At 40.8% G+C, this 21510-nt stretch overlaps 1 protein-coding gene across 1 annotated transcript in view; it reads left to right on the top strand.

The window, feature by feature from the left end:
* LOC148538365 (solute carrier family 23 member 2-like) overlaps nucleotides 1–21510 on the top strand; it is a 240093-nt gene that overhangs the window by 33655 nt on the left and 184928 nt on the right. Inside the window, exons 5-7 of the mRNA XM_088455399.1 lie at nucleotides 1362–1543; nucleotides 7704–7821; nucleotides 17550–17706. Coding sequence (XP_088311525.1) covers nucleotides 1362–1543; nucleotides 7704–7821; nucleotides 17550–17706 — 457 coding nt within the window. The remainder of the gene's footprint in view (nucleotides 1–1361; nucleotides 1544–7703; nucleotides 7822–17549; nucleotides 17707–21510) is intronic.

The raw sequence follows: 21510 nt of genomic DNA, 5'->3' as shown, positions 1-21510 counted from the left end.
TTTTCCTCATTCTTTCTGGTACAGGAGACACTGTAGAACTGGTGCAGGCTGATTTGAAAAAAACATCCCCCCCATGGTTTTTTAGTGGTAAAATGATTGCAAACACTTTTTTAATTAGATACCCTTGGAATTGGGAGTGCGCATAGCCTAGGTAATGTAAAAATGGTCTCAATAGCATCAATCGTGCACCCAATTGATTGTACCCATGGGATTTTTACATAGTGAATGTAAAGGCACAGAGATGCTGCTTTAGAGTCACTTACTGTACTGTTTATACGGTATACAGAAATATACTACCAACTATGCTCAGCTGCTGCCTTACTGATAAATCTAAGAATCCCTTTGGTACTGTAGTATAACACATCATCATCACTTCAAGAGGCTATTCCACAAAGGTTTAGAAGGCGGATCTAATATTCCAGTGTTATTTGAAGATCATGACCTTCTAGGACAGGTACACAGAAAAAACAGGCACTCTCCATCCTGATTCTCTGCTAACTACACACAGGGCCTGATTCAGCAAGGATCTCTATTCTGTTAGAACGCATTCACTGCAGTTGCTAATATCAGCGGTGAAATGCAAATGTGTGCAATATCATTGCGATCACAGCCTAACATAAGGACGCCCACTTCCCCTTACACACATCTGTATACTTGTGCAACATAGCAAAATAATCGGTAACATCGAGTAACATCGGACTCATACGCACAGTTAAGGCAGGTCAGACCTCACTAAGGAATTACTAACTTCAGCACACGCTATGAGGCCTCAGGCTACATATTGTATCGCAGTGTATAATTTATGCACGAACCTGCAACGGCATTGAAACGCACTGGCATGCCTGCGTTCACCCGACCACCCCCAGTCATCACCCACAAACGGCACTTCCTGTCAATCAATGTGCTTTGGGTCTGCGTAGTCTCTGCAGATGCAGTTCCCATCACTATTGCTAAGTCGTGCACGTGCACTGCGATTCATATGCATGCACAATGTGAATTAATCGACCAATTGCATGCATCTTTGCAACTGCGATCCTTGCTGAATCAGGCCCAAAGATCATTGGGGGGTTGTTGCCTACAGCAACCAGTTTCTGTCTATCATTTTCAAGAATGCAATAAAGAAATGACAGCTAGAATAAGATTGGTTGATATAACACCACCACTTGTCTCTTTTAGAAGCTTTAGTAAATGTACCCCTTGGCATGTACATAGCCATTCATGCCCTACTTAGCCTATATATGTGATTAAGGAGAGAGTGGGAAGCACTAAGTGGTTTCTTTTGGTAACTGACATTCATATTAATTGTACAATAAGGAAACAATTTACAATAAGGAAACAATTTAGATTTCTCTGTTCTCTAGGTTCAAGGTGCAATTATTGTGGCTTCCAGTTTGCAACTGTTTCTGGGCTTTTCTGGACTAATTGGACTTCTTCTGAGATTTATCGGACCCTTGTCTATAACTCCGACTATAACACTTATAGGACTCTCCTTATTTGGTGAGGCCGGAAAGAAATGTGGTGCACATTGGGGAATCGCTGCATTGTAAGTTCAAAATAATGGAACAATTAGGTATTAGGATAATGAAAGACTCCTGATTTCTAAATATGCTACAGACACATACTGTCTAACTTTTTCCATGTAAATATATTGTTGTCCATATTTGTATTTATATTGTTTGACTCCTCTTTATTTTAGCCCATGTATTATAATAGAGCTGTATGTTCCTCTGATAAGAGTTACATTTATAAAACACGATTTAGCTTGGCTTAGTTGGATCTTGCAAAAAATATATCAGTATTAACTGTGCACCCTGCTGCAGACCAATGTCTGGGAAACATGATCGTATCTTGCCGGGGCTTCCCAGACATTGCTAAGATGCACTTAAGCAGCAGACACTGTAAAACTAGAACTTCTGGGACCAGAATGAATGAGCCATCTGCCCTTACTTTAAATGCTGTAACCTCCAGCAAAGGGCACTGTTGTGCCAAAATTCAAAACAGACAGATAGTGAAAGGAAGTATGAAAGCAAGGGACTGCATTGAGACACATTATTCATATAGAAAATAATTACTGTGTTTTTCACTCTCCAAAATAATAGAGATGCACAACGGTTTAGTACAGAATTTAAATAAAAATACTGATCTGCTCCTAATTGTTTATACAGATGTGCCCAGTTACATTGTGGCTGATTGCGCCACAAATGTGTGCACGCATCGCGCCATACGTTTGCAATCGCTATGGTACGCTATGGAGCGCACTGCGATCGCAACATGCATTCCTATGGAGGCGCGGTCGCGCATGCAGTGAACGTATCTGCTCGCGGATGTGCGTCTCTCGCTATACGTGGCGCGATTTGCCTCGCCAGTGGCAAGGATATAGCTAGGCATATCTGTATGTATTCTGTTCTCTTTTTCTTCCTAATTTAATATTCCTCTGTTTTGTATACATTTATGCATCTACTGGTACAAAATGAGTTACACACACTTTTGTCTACTGCTAAAGGATTTGTAACTGTAAGTATGTATTATATGTATGTTTCAATGATCTGGTCTGCAAGATATGACCATTACTAAGATCATGTCGTGTAACAGCAAGAGGGCTTTACTTAAAATGTATTATACTATAAATTAGCTCTTGGTGAAAGCTTCTTAATTTCTTAATCTGACATATTTACTGTTAATCCTGAAAAAAGAATACACCATTGATGAGCATCATATATCTCCTAAACATATGGACATAATTCTTTTGTTTACAGCTATCATACAATACCTTTTATATTGCCTGCCCAATGAAAAGTAAGCATAACAAGACTAACCAGACCGTACAGGGCTATAACACAGGCTGATTCAGGTAGCTGTGAATAATAGCACTCATGCTTTCCTAGTAAACAGAAGACGTAGATTCCTCAATGTTGGGAGGTATGACATCTTCTGCTAATTAAAACTAGACACGTTTGCAGACCACAGTGTTTTGGTGTTAAATCATCGTCGTGTTTTAGTTATGCTTTTGGCAAAACTACCCTCAAGTTTTTTGGGTTCGGTTTTGCTTCTGGATCTGAATTTCTTTAAAAATGGATAAAACAGCTAAAATTGTGTAGTTGACCTGTTTTTGTTCCTATAGTATAATTAACAACAATAACATTCATTTCCAGTCAATTTTGACCACCTCACTGCTCACAATATTCTTTTCAACAATATTGGTCAAAAGCTGTAGCGAGCTGGTTGGCTAAACTAAGCAACAGAGCAGCGGCACAAACACAGTTTAAAAGAATATAGCACATCTATGAAAAATAATTGTAAGTAAGTGCAGCTCACTTCAAGTTCACTTCTAATAAACATAAGAAAGAGCCTGTTTGCAACGGACTGCATGTGCTAGCTAGTGTCTGATAAACATACACAGTGATGAAGAAGCCTGCAGTCTTTTACACTCTTCCCACTCTCTCTATCTACCTAAAACTTTCTCTAATAGCCTTTAGTCTGTATTATTGCAGCATGAACTACAGTCCACACCCTCTCCATACACTCTCACCTGAAATAACGAGGGAGGGTCTTATGTGCAATCCACCTACTCGGTACCCCCAAAGTGATCCGAACCAGGACTTGGTTCGACTCAGAACCCCGAAGTTTGAGTGTGTTTAGTTTTAAGCAAAAAAACGAACCGATCATCTTTAATTAAAACCATCATTGTAAACAAGAAGGGATACAAAGAGCAGAGTCAAAGAATTAACATGGAACTGCCAAAATTATTTGGAATTTATATGATCTCAGCCTTATTTAAAGAAATAAAGGAGCAGGGGGTGTTAAATTGCTTCATAACAGGTGGAGGCCTCCTGTGGTGGGAAGCCCAAAGATACTATATTTGAAAGGTATCCATGACCAATTAATCGCAGATAGGTAGTGGAAGATAGGAGATAGGTAGTGGAAAAGTGAATATCTTTACATTGAGGTAAACCTGGGTTTGTGGTGATGTGGCATCACTGAGGTGCCAGGTTTTGTCAGCTGCTAATCCAACATGAAAACAAAGGGTGGCAACTGCCAATGGAAACAACAATTAAATCACTCTATTTTAAAACAATTGGCACACATGTATGGAAATTCCTTGAACCAATCAATGGATGGCTAACTGAGCTTCCACTCTGCAGTGAGAACAAGAAAAGGGATTGTTATGTAGCAATTCTGGTATACAGAATATTACCATAATAGTCCTACCAGCTTTTTGCTGTTGAGGCAGCTCATCGCTATCCAACAGTTTTCCAAATACTAGACCACATCAGTTACTGTGCTAACATAGCTGCTCTCCACTAGAGGGAAGCAGAGTACAGATTTTGATGTTTTCTGTTAATAGTTTTTCTATTACAGGAAAAGGGGGAAATGATTTGACATTCTGCAAGTGGTGAAATGTTTTCTATGTCTAGTCTCATATTTGCCAAGTCATCTTTCTGCTATTGTATATGTTAATGGATAAGACACAGGTCTTAAGATAAGTCAAGAGAAGAAATCAACTGCCACTGTAAATCCAGTTCCAGACAAAAATAATGTCAAACTTTAAGATTACTTCAATACCTTCATCAAAAGCCAACTCCAGTAACCGTACTAGCCTGGCTACCTTTACAAAATCTATAAATCTATTGAAGAGACCTATGTTTAAAGTTTAACTGCAATAATATGGAGACATAAAAAGTAGAGTGATGCTATTCAGCATTTTGATACTGCAGAGGTGTTCAATTTTATATATGTTCATTATTTTTGGTGAATATTCTGTGCTATCTTCATTTTATTGGCCTGATTTGCTCAACAAGATGTCAGAGTAAGACACCTTTTACAGAATACCAAGTTACTGTAGAAATGATTATATTTACTGAACAAGGAATGTCTTTGGTGGCTTTTACATGTACAAAAAGGCAATGTTCCGCTTTTCTGCGATTTTTCACTTTACAGGGAGGATCCGGAACCTAACCCATCATATGTGTAGGCTGCACCCACTGTGTCGAATTCCCTCTCTTGTACAAGACTTTCTCCTAACCTCAAAACCCTCATGCTTTCCCTGGAAACTGATATCTTCAGGCATCTTCTTAGCCCTCTTAGGCTATGCTACATGATTACATCGGGTTGGGTAAAGGAGGCGGGCGCTCGGGAGCCCGGTGGTCAAAATCCTGACACTGGCATCCTATCGCTACCCCTAACCCTTCTTCCCCAGTGCCTAAACCTAACTTCCCTCCTAGTGCCTAAAGCTAACCTCCCCCTCCCCGCACCCTAAACCTGTAAGCAGCGCCGGCATCCCCCATGTGCTGGGATATTGACCGCATCCCACTTACATCCTATCTATGCAGTTTACTAAAAAGGTATTCTCTTTCTACACTCAAAAAACCCTCTTACCACCAAACATTGCTGTGTGACTGAATAATATAGTCCCTCTATGTATTTTGTTCCCATTGCAATCTGGTTTGACGATATGCACTATGTTGCACATAATCTTATCCCATCTTATGAACCCATCTCCTATTTTCAATAGATTGTTAGCAGTCCCTTACATTTAGTTTGTTGTTACCCAGGCTTGTTTGGTCTCAATTGCAAAGTGCTATAGGGTGTACTTGAGCTAAATAAAATAAATATTAATAAGCAAATAGTAACTTAGTAATGCTCAAGGGTTCCATAAATAATGTTCTGCGGTGTTGATACAGGAAATAGAAAACTGCATTTCCACTTTGGAAAATGTACTGACATCAGATAAAGCCACAATCAGTTAGCAGATGAACTAGATGGTTTTGAAAATAGGAGCAGGTGAAACAATATCCAAGGGCTATATTTTTAAAGAGCTTCACGGAGGATTGGAACGAAAAATTTAAAGCGGCCCTCACATTCAGTGTAAAGCTCGGCCTGCTTTACACTGCATGTGAGTGCCACTTTAAATGTTCAGCTTCAATCTAACACAGTTTCATAAATATAGCCCAAAGTCTTTGACTTTCTATAATCTATGATGGGCCATAACCTGTATAAATTAGTCAACCATTGGTTCCCACAAGAAATAAAAATGTTCCCTGCAGGCAAGCTTTAGTCATAGGAAGACCATTCAGGGAAGATATTTAAATAAACCATGTCAGTGATTTGAAAATTGTGGACAAAATATAACAATTTCAAGTTTAACAGAAACCACAGAACCAATATTTACAATGGTTGCAAAAGTAAATATTTACTCTGTACTGTAAATTGTTTCATGATAAATGTATCCTTTAATAGTATGCACTCCCTTTAATCTAATAATAAAAATCAGTGCCCCCTTTTATCTAATATATATTAGAATACTACTACTGCTACTACTATTATTTATTTTTTATTATTATTATTATTATAATACTGTGCCTCCTTTAGTCTAAGAGTAATAATAATCTGAGCCCCTTTTAGTTAAATTATTAAATGTGTCTCCTTTAATCCATCAATAATAATCTGTTCCCCTATAGTAGATTAACAATAAATTGTGCCATTCAATCTAATAATAATAATAATAATCTGTTTCTCCTTTTGTCTAATAATAATAATAATAATAATAATAATAAATAATAATAATAATAATAATAATAATAATAATAATAATAATAATAATAATAATAATAATAATAATAATCTGTGCTCCCTTTAGAAGAATAACAATAGAATGTGCTCATTTAATCTAATAATAATGTGTGCCTTATTTAGTCTGGTAATAATAATAATATGTTCACCCTTTAGTAGAATTATAATAATTAATAAGAATATGTGTTATCTTCAATTTTCCAAAACATATAAATAGAAATTAATGAATTCAAATAATTTTCTGCCATATTATCTATAGTATATTATAAACAATCCTTGCAGTACTTTACTTACAAGAGTGTTCACATTTACTCTTCCATGCAGCATCTCTTTCTGCACTGGATACATAGTGATTGCCAAATCTCATTAGTGTTGTAATGCTTATGGGAGCTGGGGGCTTCTCTCTGCACCCAGTTTCGGCAAACAGGTGCTGCTGGAGCACTTAGGCTAGCACCTCTAAAGAAACAGTGAACTGTGAGACCCTCCCTAAGAGGTAGGGATTGGGCAGTGGGACCCGTTAAAATATTTTTAGCTCTCTGCTGGCCAGTCATGTATATACAATTGGTAATTCATGTCCCTCTCCATTATATTTCAAGGACTTGTAAATATTTCTTGTACAGTAAATTAATTATTCCCATAACAAACATCTTCTTTCACCAAATGTTACCATGTTTCCAGTGGTGTAGTGAACAAATGCAGGACCCCAGTGCAAGACCTGAGCTGGGATGTTTCATTACCTCAAATGACACACAACATGTTTAGCAGGTTAAGGCAGATTTGCATGGAGTTGGAAGCTCCCAAACAGAAAATCTTCCTATTGGGTCCATTCATCATCACTTAATGGCCCGTACACATGCGGAAACATTAGTTTCTGCATATTTTTAGGTAACTAAACTAATTACCGAATATTTATTATCATATAGTATGCTTGGCTGAAAACAAGCAAGGCAGTAACTACATACCCGAGACTACTTATGTGACATGACATGTATAGAGGACAGTGAAGTAGATTAGACACTCTCATATTATAAGTTTGTTACATTATGTTGCTATTATTATATATTTGTATACCAGTAATACCAACAATTCATGAAAAAATGGTCACTATCAACCCATGATATTTTTTTTTTCAGAACTATTGCCTTAATCATTATTTTCTCGCAATATCTGAGAAATATAGAGGTTCCCTTGATATCCTACAATAAAGGAGAATGGAAAATCAGCAAGTATCCTGTTTTCAAACTTTTTCCAGTAAGTTAAAGAGGAATATAATGTGATCTACCATAATTGTAATCAATAGGAAACACTTATATAATAAAATCACACAAGGGCATGCAGGGAAGAAATTTAATTTGCTGCACTTCCAAAAAATAAATTAAGCACAATTACCATTAAATAATGTATAGCTTATTATGCCATATTCTCATTTTCTCATGTCGAAATGCTTCTGATTGAATGTAATTATATCAGAGAGACACTGGTTTAATTGATAGTACATTGAACATAATTTCTATTTTCATTTATATTTTATATTTTCATTACATATTTTAATTTTAATTAATTGTGACATGTACCATATGATTAAGTGATGCATGTAAAACCTTAGAGACTAACTTTTGTTGAGGACTGCCACTAAGCAAAATATCTGTCTACTGCAGAGTTAATCATGTGATTTAAAAAATATATACCTGTATATGAAAAAGTTGTCTTAAAAACAGGGAGATGTGAGCTCTGTTGGTGCACACTCTACCCACTCGAAAGTGGCAAAATCATTCCCGCTGTATCTTTACTCAAAAAGGGGGGAGCGGCATGCACTGCTCCTCAGACATCACAGCCAAGTGCTGCACTCCCAGCATAAAACTGATATGGAGGAGCAGCACTCAGGGCCTCATTCAGAGGCGGTCGGAGGATGCAAGCGGTCGCTCAGAAACTGGGCGGCCACTTGCATCATGACCGCCCGCCTCTGTTGCGGTTGTTAGGCTGTGGGTTAACACCCACAGCTCTAACGACCGCTCGGGTGATGGTCGCAATGGTCAGAGACCATCGCAACCATCGGGGCTTATGACGAGACCCTAGGGTAGGGTCTCACTTGTCGTAAGCCCCGGAGAGCTTCTGGCTCTGTCAGAGCCGGAAGCTCTCCACTGACATCACTAGTGATGTCAGTGGGGCCTCCCCCAAACGGCAGGCATTCCCATGGGAACGCCTCCATTTGGGCTGCCACCCCCCCGGCCCGCCTTCCAAACGGGGCGAGCTGTCAATCAACATCTACAGCTCGCCCCCTTTGGGAAGAGACCCGCTACGACCAGCGCTGTCGGTCGTAGCGGGTCTCACGCATGCGCACGAGGGAGCTGGCTCCCTCGTGCGCATGCGCACTGGCAAAACATCGAGGCGGCCGTGCGATCGTAGACCGTACGGCCGCCTCTGAATAAGGTCCTATATACCTTCCCAGCATAAAGCCTAAATTCTGTATCTGAAGAGTGGGTGGACTTTGTTATATCTTATAGGGAAGGTAATGGATTGTAGACTATAGCAGTGAAGCTATTGCCGGAAGGGTACAGAAACCCTTTAAGATCATGACATGCTGCAATAAAATATATACATTTGTTAATTTTGTCTACGCTATATAACTTTATGGAGCCGTGGATTTCAGCACACTGCACGTGCACCAAAGGAAGAAATCGGCAACTGTGCATGTGCCGGATCAAGCACGTGCTTACAGACAGAGATCGCTAATGCATACTGATAGATTAACTGACCACATTTTCCATGAAATGGGCATTTCTGGGCTGTAACTAGGTGGTGACCACTGTTCTGTGTCATTGGAGTGTTGTGGGTGTGTAGACAGCTTCCTTGCTCCTTCATAGTATGTGGATGGAGATGGGGCACCTTTTTAGATGGAGCTTTTGCAGCTGGCATGGGGTGGGTGCATTTCCGGGTGCTAATGGTGACGGCTGCATCTGCGGATGGAAAAACTGTGAGCGTGATAGGCTTCCACATGCATTCGCATGGATTTTCAGTTTACACTGGTGGATTATTTAAATGACCAGTAAGTAGGCTGCTGCGGCTGAGCAGAAAAACTAACGCAGACGCGTTGGACTGAGAATCGGGGCTTCTATATACTGAATTGTAAAAGAGATCTAAATATTTCCATGACTAAATTAACTGTCATTTTTATTATTACTGTCCTTGTTTGGTAATGTCATAGCAGTGGCTTGCTGACCTCCAACCAGCTCACAGCAGTCTTGATATGAAACACAGTATACTGTGTGTCCTAGCATGGCATTGGTTACTTTAAAAGCACAGATCCCAGACCACACTTCCTAAACAATAGTCATCTTTATTTAGGGTCACATAAGGATGTGCAACATACAGAGAGGAAATGATGATGTTAAGTATAAGAATACATCTAAGGGATGCAAAAATAGACTTCTATTCAGAACGAGTACACTTGGGATGGTAAATTCCAAGTGATTTCTATAGGCATAGTATATAGTCTGTCCCACAGAAAAATATCGAGACAAACCGCCCCTTCTTCTCCTCAGTGAAAATGTGTTTTTCTTGTAAGTTTAATAAGAGTGAATGGTTCAGCTATCATCTGCCATGTTAACAAAACTTGTGTCCCCCTCCTCCAATCCATACTTTCCACTCTTTTACTTACCCTATATATTCATGATACCCACTAATCACTGTACACAGGGCACACTAATATCACAAACGTGATACCCACTGATCACTATGCACAGGGCACACTAATATCACACATCTGATATGCACTGATCACTATGCACAGGGCACACTAATATCACACATCTGATATGCACTGAATACTCTGCACAGGTAACGACAATATCACACACCTGATAACCACTGATCTCACTATACACTGGTCACACCAATATCACACACCTGATATACACTGATCACTTTGCACAGGGAACACCAATATCACACACCTGGTATACACTGATCACTTTGGACAGGGAACACCAATATCACATACCTGATAACCACTGATCACTATACAGAAGTTACACAGATATCACACACCAGATACACACTGATCACTGTACACAGGGCACACCTATATCACACACCTGATACGCAGTGATCACTATTCATAGAGCATACCAATATCACACACCTGATACCCACTGATCACTACACACATGTTACACAGATATCACACACCAGATACACACTGATCACTATACACAGGGCACACCAATATCACAGACCTGATACACAGTGATCACTATACATAGAGCAATCCAATATCAGAGCTGTAACTAGACTTATTGGTGCCCTGTGCCAGAGAGAGCATTGGCGCCCCCCCACCTATTTTTTAAATAGGGACAGAAGATAGTGCACCCGAAAAAGGGCCATGGCCTTATGGGGAAGAGACAGGGTAGGCTAGGAGATGCTGGGGATAAAAGAAGAGGAAGCTACAAGTGAGAATGATAATAAACAGGAAAATTGACAGGCCCAAACACTGCCCCCTGCCCTGCGATGGCCTGTGCCATGGCACAGGTCGCACTACCCTAGTTACGGCCCTGACCAATATCACACTGAACACTATACATAGAGCATACCAATATCACACACCTGATACCCATTGATCATTATAAACATGTCACACAGATATTACACACCAGATACACAATGATCACTATACACAGGGCACACCAATATCACACACCTGATACCCACTTTTCACTATACACATGTCACACAGTTATCACACACCAGATACAAAAATCAAGCATGACTTAAAAAAGATAAAGTAAAAAAATATACTCACCTGAATAACTGAAAATCCCTGCACCTAACTGAATAGCAAAAATTCAGCACCTGCAGGAAAAACCCAGCAGGTATGAGATTTTTGCTATTCTCACACCTAATTGAATACCCTCCCCCACTAAATGTTTGACCTATATCCTCTGTTAGGCTGTTGCTTACTTCTTTGCCTCATGTCTGTCGTTATATGCACTGCCTGGCTGTCCTACTTGTTATTTGCTGTTTGCTGTATGTCTAAAGTTTACCATCCTCTTTACCTCTGGTACCTACAAGCTGTCCTTCATCTCTTTTTCCATTGTTCCCAATGTCACCCCCCCCCCTGCTTTATGCCTGCTTCCTCTTGTGTCTTCTATATCTTGTCTACTTTCTGTCCCCTGCCATGTCTCTACTGCCATCTTCCCTGAAGCCCCACAGCCAGGAATAGCATTGTTATGATTAAACTTTGTTTATAGGGCACCACATGTGGTCTGCAGCACAGTACAGGGTGCAAACAACACAACAGTACATGGTTGTACGGGGGAGACAAATGGATGGCTGTGGGCAGGAAGCAAGAGTGGGAGAGAGGGAAGGTAAATGAAGGTGAGGGAAACTAATTGATGAGAGATTAAGCAGTAGACTGGTAAGCTTGTGTGGACAAGTAGGTTTTCCGCATTCATATAAAGTATGCAGGTTAGGGGAAAGCCTGATAGTGTGAGGGAGACTGTTCCAGTAATGGGGGTGGCACAGAAGAATTCTTGGAATTGGACATGAGAGGTAGTGACTAGAGGGGATGAGAGGTGACAGTCATTTGCCGACCAGAGAGGACAGGAGTGAATGTGTAAGAATATGAGGTTGTAGATATAGGGAGCAGTAGAGTTTTAAATGGCCTTGTACCAGAAGGTGAAGAGTTTGATGAGGGTTCTGTAGTGGAGGGGTAGCCAGTGCAGAGAGTGGCAGAGAGCAGAGGCAGATGCGCAGCAGTTAGAGAGTAAGTTTGGCTTTGCTGTGTCACAGAGGCCATGATTCAGAGCCGGATGCTCTTTCAGAGTGCCCGCTCTTAATCAGGGCGGCATTTTTTTTATTTGAGCTAGCCTCCTGGCCCCTCGCTAAGCTGTGGGTGACCACCCACAGCTTTTGCAAGCGTCCAGGTGATGGTCGCGACCATAACGACCATCGGGGCTTGCGACAAGACCCTTGTGGTAGGGTCTCGTCCATCGCAAGCCCCAGAGAACTTCCTGCTCTAATAGAGCAGGAAGCTCTCCACTGACATCACTGGTGATGTCAGTGGTGCCTCCCACAAATGGCAGGCGTTCCTTTGGGAATGCCTCTATTTGTGTAGCCACCCCCCCCCTCACCACCTACAAAATGGGGTGAGCTGTCGATCAATATTGACAGCCACCCCTTTTGTAGTGAGCCCCGGAGCGAGAGAAATTCTCCCCCTTGACCCACTTGCGAGCGCTATGCACTCGTGAGCGGGTCTCAGTCAGGCCCTGAGTACACATTGGAGAGGAGTGAGATGGGAGTAGGTGAGGCCAGAAAGGAGGGGGTTACAGTAGTTGAGAGAAGAAATGATCAGTGAGTGGGCAATAGATTTGGTGCATTCAGGGAGAGGTAAGGTCAGAAGCCAGCAATGTTGTGAAACTGGAAACAGGATTGGGCAAAGGAGAGGGAGGAGTTGAGAATGACACCCAGGCAGTGAAGTTGGGGAACAGTGGAGCTAGAGATGTTGTAAACTGTGATAGAGAGGTCGGGTGGAGAGAAGAGTATAGAGGGAGGGAAGACATTTTGCCCATGTTAAGTTTGAAGAAGCTTACAGACATTCAGAAGGAGATAGCAAAGAGGCAGTTAGACACCCGAAAGAGGATGGAGGGGGGGGGGGGATCAGGAGAGGAAAGGTAGAGTTGGGTGCATCAGCACGGAGATGATAGTGGAGGCCAAATGAACTAATAAGTTCACCAGGGAGGAGGTGTCCAAAAAAAAGCAAGAGGGCAATGGACATGCCCCTGCAGGACTCAGGAAGGATGGATGGGGGGATGTAACCAGAGGCAGAAACAGAGAAGGAGGTGAACCAAGATAACGGTAGCACTTACTTCCTTGCATCCTGCCTGTCCTCTTGTTTCAATGGGCCCTGACAATTTGTTCTGCTTTTCTCCTTTACCAGGCTATATACCACACCCTCATTCCTTCAAAGAAGTAACACTTCTGGAGACACTGAAATCAACTGTCTGTTTTAAAATTTGTGTAAGTTAAAGAATAAAGGAGACATATGGTAAAAGGGCACTTGATGGGAAGGATCTCACAAATGAGGTGTAGTGGACTCCTGCCGGTTCCTGTGTGCACAACCGATCTGTCACTAGGGTTACTGGCAGGTTGCAAGCAGTGGCCAACCCACAAAGCACTGTGCAAAATATACATCACATAATGCCAAACTAATGTATTCAGTTAGAGTCAAACAGTGAAAAGAACATGCCATTCCACTTACCATTACAGTTTCCACTCAAATGACCATTGCAGCTCATACTCAGGCCACCATTACAGCTCCCAATTAAATCCTGGTCAAGTCACCACTACAGGTCCCAGTCATATAATCTTTACTTCCATCATCATTACAGCTCCCAGACAGGTCACTATTACAGTTTCTAGTTAGATCACCAGCTCCCAGTCAGGCTACTATTATAGCTTCTAGAAGGACCACCATTTCAGCTTCCAATCAGATCACCATTACAACTCCTGGTCAGACCATCATTAGAGTTACCAGTCAGGTCACCATTAGAACTCTCAGTCAGATCACAATTGAAGTACCTAGACAAGTCAACACTACAGCACCTAGTCAGATAATTTTTACTCCCAACATTATTTCAGCTACCAGTCAAGTCATTTTTACAGCTCCCAGTCAAGTTACTATGACAGCTACCAGACAGATCACCTTACAGTTCACAGTCAGCCATCATTGCAGCTTTCAATAAGATGAATATTTACAGCTCTCAGTCATACCATCATTATAGCTAACAGTTCTTAGACAGGTCACAACTACAACACCCAATCAGACCATCATTACAGCTCCTAGTGAGGTTGCCAATATAGCTTCCTGTCCAATCAATAATATAGTCAGAGTCAAAATCATTAGTTACAGCTCTGTTACTGCTCCCAGTCAGGTTCTGGTCAGGTCACAATTACAGTTTCCAGTCAGGTTATCATTGGAGCTCCCAGTAAAGTCACCATTAAAGTTCCTCCAATATAGTATTAGTATATGTTTATCTATTGCTCAGATTGTGGCAGTTGGATGATGCACTAAGGAGCCCCCACCCATCTCTATCCCATGCACCATTGGACTCCATGGCACTTTGATGGCCGGTGGGCCCTGCCTAGAGGTACAGTAGGATAAGCAGACACATTTATTTAAATATATAAAGACATGGTTTGCACTGGCAAGATATTTCGACCCTCATGTTGTTTGAGATATCTTGCCTGACAGAAGTGACAAAAATATAAACAATTCAATAAACGGAAAAAATGTTCCTTCCATTCCATTTTCTAATAGCCCAGCCAACTCAGCATCAAGCCCAACCCTCAGACAAAAAAAATATCTGGCCCCCGTACCTACATAGTTTGTACCAAGCTTGTATCTACAAGCATGGTAAGGTTTCCATCTCTACCTCCGGCAGGCTTACAAACTGACTAAGCCCATCAAGTCTACCAGTACTCAAGTAATGGGAATCAGTCCAGCAATCAGTCATCCATAAACCCTAAACAAACTGCCCAATTGTAACACACCATGAATGCCTAGATACTAGTCCAGCCTGGTGACATGGCTTCTGTAGTGTAGTTCCTGGATAATGCATCTTCCGAGGATTGAAGTCTGTATATTGGAGGGCAGGGCTGGTGAAGGTTTCTCAGCACCCTAAGCAAAGCTTCAATCTACTGCTTCTATCCTTAATACCCACCTGTCCACCCCTCAAGTGAAAGTCCAGAGGTGGCGTCTTACAAGTTCTGCAGCTGCCACCGGCATTAAACAATGATGTCTCGTTCAGACACATTTTTTATTTTAGTGGTAGGCGGACTCATTGGTGCCTCTCCAGATCCCGATGCTCTAGGCAACTGACTAATGATAAACCCCCATTTATGGGTAGATTGAGTGGCAAAGTACTACTCAGCATTGAGTCTGTGCTGTCCAGGTGCAGGAATCTGATAATTTTTCCACATAGGGGGCTACATAGGGGCCTGGAACCTATGCTGACTAGAACTTGGAACTTGCAAAATATAATATCTTTATCATGCAGTTTGGCCTTGCTTATTGTTTAGGGGTTTGTAAACAGTCACACATCGGATGTGGTTTAGTTACTGTAAGTTTGCATTTTGGTGCTGATGTGTGGCAGTTTGCATACTACAATAAATAAAGAAAGAAAACACATACGTTAGTAAATTCCCCCCATTAACTTTCTGTGGTTACTTACATATTCTGTTGTTTCATTAGACTGGTCCTCGAACTCATGCGTCCTCTCCACAGCCATTTTAAGCTGGCAAATTTAAGGTAGTCTTAGAGAATGAACCTACAATGCATCAGCTATCCTACACCTATTTACATCTCCCCTCTAATGTTTAGTACTACAACAAATGGAGCCTTCACTGTACAGAGCCCCCTTCCCTCTTCCTCTGTAAATGCCTCTTCTCATCCGCCTCCTGGATTTCTCTGTTCTTGTACATATTCTCCTGAGCTCTAGTTATAAAAACATCCTCAAAACTCATTTCTTCATATAACATGACCCTGTGATAATTTACTTACTTCCCCCGATCTTTCAGATCTTCTCCCACCCCACTCTCATTTGCAATGCACAACTTACATGTTCTCTCATCTTTTCTTTCTTTCATCTTCTTTCTAACTTTCATCTTCACAGGCCACATTTACTCTTTAAAAAATCAACTTGTAGGTATTACATAACTCAGCGTTGGCATGTTCTCTTATTCTCCGCTCTGCTTCCTTGAACCATCCCTTCACCCCTTATCTCCCTCAGCATCAGCACATAGACTGACCCAACAAAATCCTTGAACATGACAAATGTTCAGATTAGATCACTTTAGTCAATATGTTGCAGCACTGCTGATACTTTGAAATCCTTTGTTTTGTTTATTGTACTGTTAATAATCACTATAGAAAACTGTAGGCAAAACAAGAACTGTAGTCCAGTTAAACTGCATTTGAAGGCTGATGATTTGACATGGATATTTATAATATGAAACATTTCCCAATTCACTTCCTCATAACATGTTTCTATGTTTATTTTCCTCCTATAGTATTTTGAACACAAGCAGTTTCTGAACTCTTCATATTAATTTGTTGTATTGTATATATAAGGAACAGTACAGGGTCTCCAGGCAGCTTGGAATATGTAACAGGAGTTATAACACAGAGCATTATGGGCGATGTAGCGAGAGTGCCTGAAACTGGCACTGTTTAAATTGAAAATGAACTATAGATATATTAGAGATTTCTTGCATGTTATTTTATACTGTTTTCAGCTCTTACAGAGGCTGATGCAATTCAATCAGGCAAAATGCTAATGCAAGCCAGATATGTAGTTAAACATTTAAAGGTCCTATTCGCAAGATGTAATATCAATGTCTGGACATATAATATATCCGAGAGAGCAATTACATATGGTAATAATTCTTTCATTTAATGAACCCTATTGCATTTCATATACTTTAGAAGCAATAATGAAGATCGGGTTTGAGAAAAGAAAAAAAACAAAAGAAAATTATATCATAGAAAATTAAAATATATTCATTGTAAAATGTAAATGTTAATAAAATGTAGTCAATATAAGTATACTCAAAAGAAGTATACATTAAGGTGTACTGTTAAAAAGGAAAATTACATTTCCTAATATTCGCCATTTTTAAAGCAGAATTCATGATTTTTTTCCTAAAGAGCAACTGCATGTTCCAAGATGACAGACTTTTTCTTTCAATGCTGGTTTTAACAAACAAAAGTGTTAGCAGTTAGCAAGGAAATATGATTATGTGTGTAACGTTGTTTCCTTGTAACTTCCTCATCTCCCTGTGAAAAGACATCCTTATACAATAATACAATAAAATTGTAACACACACACAGTTCTTATCAGATCATGTTAACCTTGTGAAAACACATTGAAGGATTACTTGTAAATATGGAATGAATTAAAATAGTCCTTTTGAACTCTTTTAAGGTATTATTGGGAATGTGTTTATCCTGGCTGATCTGTTACATTTTGACATACTTCAGTGTGTTTCCAAGAAACCCAGCAGACTATGGGTTTGCTGCTCGGACTGATATTAACATTGATGCAATAGTTAATTCCCCCTGGTTCCACGTCCCATACCCAGGTATGTTTTTTTTTAAAGCAACTATTAATAAAAGTGTTCCTTTTTGCGTATGGTATGAAACATTGTATATTACTGATGGATGTAAAATATGTTAGTATTTGGGAATGGGATGTAGGAGAAGAAGAGATGAACAAGTGGACTGTGTAATTTTTTATTTAACTCCTCCAGTGCTAAGGTTGAGTTCAATATGTACATTTAAAATGCTGAAGACTAGTCCCACTCATTTAATGCGGTCAGTTTTCTAGTTTGCAAATTGTTGACACACCATATTATTCCACGCATTGCAAGTATTTAATTCAACACAGCAAAAACAAGTGCAGATTTCAAAAGCTTTATAGAGAATCCTTTTTTTGCTATTTTGGAAATGTGAATTGAATGCAAAACTGGAAGCACAAAGTATTTATTGATTGTCTTTATAGAAGGAGAAAAAAATACCCACTTTTATCTTTAGTTCACTTTCTTGCAATTTTTAATATTAAAAAATATAGATATATTTTGGTCATTTTGTGTAGATTTTATATGCTGTTTTAGAAACAGCAGACACAAGTCTTCTGAAAAGTTACTACTATTGATACTGGAATGTGACCAGCTCGAAAAAGTGGCAAAATACTGTAGACTCAGCACCAGGGGTTAAAGTGGGCAGGAAAGGGGTGGAACTGAGCTCCATCACCTCTAATGGTAGGTGTAACTAGTTCCACCTCCACCAAGTCCCTGCACAGAAGTCCAACAGACAGAGAGCCACTCACTGTCTGCCTGGGGAGGCTTAATTTCTTCAGAGGTCCCTCATTTCAGAAAAACCAGCATATAGGTAAGGAAAGAATCAAGCGAAGGCAAAACACAGGGGTTGCAAAAAAACATTAGGCATCCAAGTGACATAGAGTAGTTTGTGGAGACCCCATAAATAAAAAACTCAGAGGCACGGTAGAAAAATAACGCTGATGATATAGAACATTTTTCTTTATTTTTAAGTGATCTAACATTGTAGTATCAGCTAATGTCAGGAGTGCTAAAAAGCATCTAAAATGTATTTCACACTGTCATAGCCCCAAAAGCTTCTCGGGTCTAGGCGGCCCCCAGACCCCTGCCATTCACTTTACTGTTTCCTATACACAATAGTGTGTGTGTAAAGAACAGTTTTCACACTTGTTTTGGCCTGTCAGACTAGCATGGCGAGTGTTGGGGGTGGGTTGTAGGTGGGGTTCCACCACCTCTCCAGGACCACTTTAAGACCTGCTCAGCACAGTAGCGAGAAAACTTTCAGCGGCAAAGGCGTTAATATGTTTCTATTTCATAAAGACTCAACAACTCATAAAGGCAGGTATACAGTCACCCTAACACAATTTCTCTATCACAGAGAAATGCAAACCTTAGGTTAAATTTAAGGCGGCTATTATGTGACCAATCTAATTTTGCAACTTTAGAAATCTTGCCTGAAAAAAAAAAACAAAAAGGGTCAGTGGTATGTTTTTCTTCACACAGGGGTGCCGAGAGGGAGAAGGGTGGGAGGGAGAGGAAACTGATTACGGTATGCCGCACCCATCCTTGACCCCCTTAGTCATGTTAGCGACAGCAGCACCCAGCACACACTGCTGTGTGCTGTGCTGTAGTGAGTAGCAGCATTCTCCTCTACCAGCAACTAATGGGAGGGGGGAGAGCGATCGCACTGATTGCGCCTACCTGGATTTGCCCCTAGCTGAGAGGCACATGGCATTCCCCTATGTGGCGCCATAAATAATTTTTGCTATAGCTTTTTGTCATAGGGGATGTGGCCACGCCCCCATGGTTAGGCCACACACCCCACAGTACCCTGGCCTGGCTCCACTCTCTATGGCCCTGTCTCTTTCCTGGTTGTAATTCTGGGCCTGATTTATCAACGAGTTTTATCACTCACAATGAGTGATAAAAGTCGTTGCGTATGATTAATGGTGCTCCAGCCAATCAGCTTCCAACTGTCATTTTTCAAACAGTTGACAGTTAGGAAATGATTGGCTGGAGCACCATTATCATATGCAACAAGTTTTAACACTTGTTGGGAGTGATAAACTTGTTGATAAATCAAGCCGAGAGAATTTTGAGAATGTAGAAAAACATTTCTTTGGTGAGAAAAAAAAAATAGCATCACATTCATTCTAAAACTCCACATATGTGGTATGATCAAAATGTGTTAACAAATTACAATTACCTTACCTACTATACACTGACAAAAAATAGTAATATTGCTTCTGTCATTTGTACACTATGAACCTGATTCAGACCCTGATTCAGACCCTGCCGAAGTCCCCAATTGGTTTCAAATGACCAATTTTTGGGGACTGCACATGCTCCGACTCCACAGTACACATGTGTTGTGATGTCACTGTGACCCCTGGGACACCACAGCCTGATTGACAGGCTGTGGTTATTTGGGAGTGGGGGTGGTGACGATTTCTGTTTTGTAGGCATGCGGAGGCCAGGGTCTGCGTCTTCCAACACAGATTTCCTGGAACCGGCAGAGCAGTTGCGGCGGCCATTTTGAGTAAGATTAGGCTTACGCAGAAAGCCGATGGCTGGCTGATGGTGATCCAATGCTGTGTCTTAGGATGCAGCACTCGGATCTGCAATGCTAGCAGTGACTTTTACCTCCAGATGCCTCCTTCTGTATTAATATTATTTTGCATTGCTGCTGAATCCAAAGAAGATGCTAATAGAGTATATCTCTTAATTAGGCCCTATGTTCATTTGGGAATCGGTATGAAAAACCGATGACTGAATAGCCACCAGTTCTCATACCAACACCGGAAGCCCGAAGGGAGGATATCCCGACAGTGGCCAGTAAGTACTCTAACCCTCCCCTATCCCCCCCTAACCCTCCCTTAGGGGTGCCTAACCCTAACCTCCCCCCAGGGGTGCCTAACACTGTCCCCCCTGGGAGTGCCTAACCCTAACCCCCTTTCCCACACCCTAAACCTAACTGTCCCTATGGATGGCTCTCCCTAAGTCCCCCCAGGGGGTATCTAAACGTAACCTCCCCCCAGCGGCTACAAGCTAACTATCCCTGGCTTACCGCATTTGGGATGTTGGATGATTTCACGTGGGACTAAAGACAGGCGTCAGCATTTCGACTCCTATCTTTAGTCCCAGGTCGGCCCTCCACCAGCAGGATTCCAACAGCCTACATTCTGGGCAGCGGTAATTAACTGCACCCCGTTCATTTGTCACGAATCCCACAAAAGAACAGGGTTTATCAGGTTACGATATCATGGAGCACATGTTTTAATCTTTTTAAATTAATAGTATTCATTGGCTCATTTAGAAGTGAGTGAGGTAGATGTAAGATAAAACAATGATAAATAAAAGTCAATGACTGTTGTGACATAATAAATACTATCTTGGTTTGATTAATGTTGGCAATAGCTTACAGCAATCATCTGACTATGGTGCATAAGTGGTTGCTACCGGGCAGTTAGAGTCAACATTTTATTATATAAAAGGTTGTTGCATTTTTATATTAGATCTGGGGGTGGGTACAGTGTGTTGGACTTGTGTGTATGGGAAAACATCAATTCCTGCAGCTGATGTGGATTAATCCCCTATGGAGCTTGAGAGGTGCTGCAAAGAGGAATGTGTGACCTACCCAAAGATAGGTGTGCCAAGCTTGTGGCATCATATTCAAAAAGACTTAAGGCTGTAATTGCTGCCAAAGGTGCATCAACAAAGTATTGAGCAAAGGCTTTGAATACTTATGTGATTTCTTATTTTTTTTTTAATAAATTAGCAAAAATCTTAAAATTTTTTTTTACATGTTGTCATTATGGGGTATTGTGT

This window comes from Taudactylus pleione, unplaced genomic scaffold (genome assembly GCF_031769625.1).
Source record: "Taudactylus pleione unplaced genomic scaffold, aTauple2 ptg000040l, whole genome shotgun sequence".
In the NCBI taxonomy this organism is placed as follows: domain Eukaryota; kingdom Metazoa; phylum Chordata; class Amphibia; order Anura; family Myobatrachidae; genus Taudactylus; species Taudactylus pleione.
This window is presented reverse-complemented; position numbering and strand designations above follow the sequence as displayed.